General features: G+C 49.7%; 1 protein-coding gene across 1 annotated transcript in view; it reads right to left on the bottom strand.

The window, feature by feature from the left end:
• The window catches only part of LOC122548321 (arf-GAP with Rho-GAP domain, ANK repeat and PH domain-containing protein 1-like), a 121,892-nt gene that overhangs the window by 59,190 nt on the left and 60,057 nt on the right, over positions 1–2,645 (bottom strand). Inside the window, exon 6 of the mRNA XM_043686853.1 lies at positions 2,230–2,409. Within this exon, the coding sequence (XP_043542788.1) occupies positions 2,230–2,409 (180 nt within the window). The remainder of the gene's footprint in view (positions 1–2,229; positions 2,410–2,645) is intronic.

Raw genomic sequence — 2,645 nt, 5'->3', positions numbered from 1 at the left:
GCCCCTAACTCTGAAGCTTGGCTGTCAACAACTGATTGGTCTGTGGACGAGTGATCAATTATTGATGACAAAGGCCTTCTGCCGACCAACAACAAATGATTGGCTCCCAAATAGCCAAAGAGCTTGAGGGTGTGAATGTTTTGGCAGAAACCAGGTACCTTTGGAGAAGCTGTTTTTGCTCTGCAGTAAGAAGCAGCTCAAGCCTGAAGATAGCCATTCATTTCCAGGCACTGTAAACTGTGACTAAACTAAAAGACAAAATGGGAAGCAGTCACCCTGTGCCTCCTGCAAACAAGTGAAGATATCAGGAGGAGGACAATACAGAAGCATCATCCACGTCAACCAGCTGAGTGGCACAGTAGCTCAGTGGTTAGCACTGCTGCCTCACAGCACCAGGAACACAGGTTCAATACCATCCTCAGGGTCTGGGTGGAGTTTGCACATTCTCCCAGTGTCTGTATGGGTTTCCTCCTACAGTCCAAAGGTGTGCAGGTCAGGGTGGATTGGCTGTGGGAAATGCAGGGTTATAGGGATTGTGGGGGGTGGGGGCAGGGTCAGTATCACCTCAATGGGCCAAATGGCCTGCCCCCACACAGCAGGGATTCTATGGAAAGTGTCATCACGTCACAGTCTACCCACGGCCCCCGATATTCCTTCCCGTCTGTGTGTGGAGGGGAAGATGATAAGAGGTTAGATTTTTAAACAGTGGGGTTGTGAGACTGAGGGTTTCTCATTGCCCACCTGCAGCTAATCATACTGTTTTATAAATAAATAGCCGTCCCTGGTCAGTGCAGAAATCAGGTCCATTCCTTCTGTTAACATGAGTCGCAAAGACAGGCACACCGGGTAAATCTGTCTCCTTTTATAAAGTCTTTAACTTCTGTGATGACTCTGGGGATAGATTTCCAATGTGTTCCCACCCCTCTGAGGGAGGGGTAACGAGTCGTTTCACCAGGAATTTCCTGGCCCTCTGTTTAGGATGGATAGCGCTGTCCAGGACAGCTCCACCATCAGCGATGGTTTCCACAGGCAAGACTTTGCTATTCAGTCACAGGATGTGACATCACTGATTACCCAGGAGACAGTTCAGAATAACAATAAACAATGAACCGCTGGTGCTGGAAATCTGAAACAGGGATTCTTGGAGAAACTCAGCAGGTCTGGCAGTATGTGTGGAGAGAGAAAGCGGAGTCCACGTTTCAGGTGGAGTGACCCTTCATCGGGTCTGAAGAAGAGTCTTCAAAACATTAACTCTGCTTTCTCTCTCCACAGACGGCGCCAGACCTGCTGGGTTTCTCCAGCAATTTCTGTTTTCGTTTAAGAATCAATCTGTGGTGGGTCTGGAGTCACATGTAGGCCAGACCAGGTAAGGGCAGCAGATTTCCATCCCTAAAGGACATCACTGTCCACTCTAAGGATGGGTCTTTCTGACAATAGTTCCATGGCCATAATTAGATTCCCAATCACAGGTTTCTTTTTATCGAATTCACATTCCACCGTCTGGCCACGGTGGGGTTGGAATCTGGGTCCCAGAATGACTCTCTGCATTATCGATCCAGTGATAGTATCACTCATCCATCACCTCAAGCACAGAACATGAAAGAGGAAACCCACGTCCCTTTTTTGGGGATGGGGAGTGTGGGGTTGCTGAGAACAAGGGGGTAAGACTTTCAAGTCTAAGCCAGGCCACATTAGGGAAGGTTTCCTCACAGCAGGAAGCGGGAATCAGGAGCACCTTGCTCCAGAGAATCACGGAAGTAACGGCCAAGCGGTATTATCACTGGACTGTTAATCTGGAGGCCCAGGTAATGTTCTGGGGACCTGGGTTCGAATCCCAGCACGGAATATGGTGGAATTTCAATCAACTTTTTAAAAGTCTGGAATCAAGCGATGGCCATGGATCCATTGTCAATTGTCTGAAAAAGCCCCATCTGGGTCATAAATCCCCTGTAGGGAGGGAATTTTACCCAGTCTGGCCTACATATGGCTCCAATCCCACAGCAATGTGGGTGACTCTCAACTGCCCTCTGGGTAATTAGGGGTGGGCAATAAATGCTGGCTTAGCCAGTGACGCCCTCAACCCGTAAATGAATGAATTTTAAAAGCCTCTGATTTCAGGACAGAGATTGACATTTCTACGCTGCCCTCGAATGACCTGCCCCTTCTATCCTCAGTCGATGATCCACGTGCGGCCTCCCCCTTGCGCCCCACCCCGAGCTCAGTGCTTACCCTTGCGGGGGGTTCTTGTCTAACCAACCCGCTTTGATGAGGGGGCACAGCTGGCTGGTGTTGAGGCCCTGTTTTAGGCCCAGCTGCTCCTGCCCCTCATACACATTGCCCTGAGAGGCCAGGCCACTGTCCACTCGCAATCCAGACACACTCAGATCGTCAGAGGTGGAGCCGGGGGTGCTGCCAGGAAAAACAGAACACAAAAAATAAAATCACGTCAGCTGACAGGAAATGGACAGCACTGTTACAAAACACAACCATTTCCCTCCCTTCAAAGGGTCCACACGTCCCTCACCGCAATGGGAAGTGATCTGTCTCACATACACACCGTCCCTCTATGTCTCTCCCTCTCTCCAGTCTTTTCCTCACTCTCTCTACATCTTTCTAATATCTCTCCCCTGACTATACCCTCCACC

The sequence above is a fragment of the Chiloscyllium plagiosum genome, unplaced genomic scaffold, assembly GCF_004010195.1.
Source record: "Chiloscyllium plagiosum isolate BGI_BamShark_2017 unplaced genomic scaffold, ASM401019v2 scaf_57, whole genome shotgun sequence".
NCBI classification, from domain to species: domain Eukaryota; kingdom Metazoa; phylum Chordata; class Chondrichthyes; order Orectolobiformes; family Hemiscylliidae; genus Chiloscyllium; species Chiloscyllium plagiosum.
The sequence above is the reverse complement of the archived record's forward strand: the minus strand, read 5'-3'. Positions and strand labels throughout refer to the sequence as shown.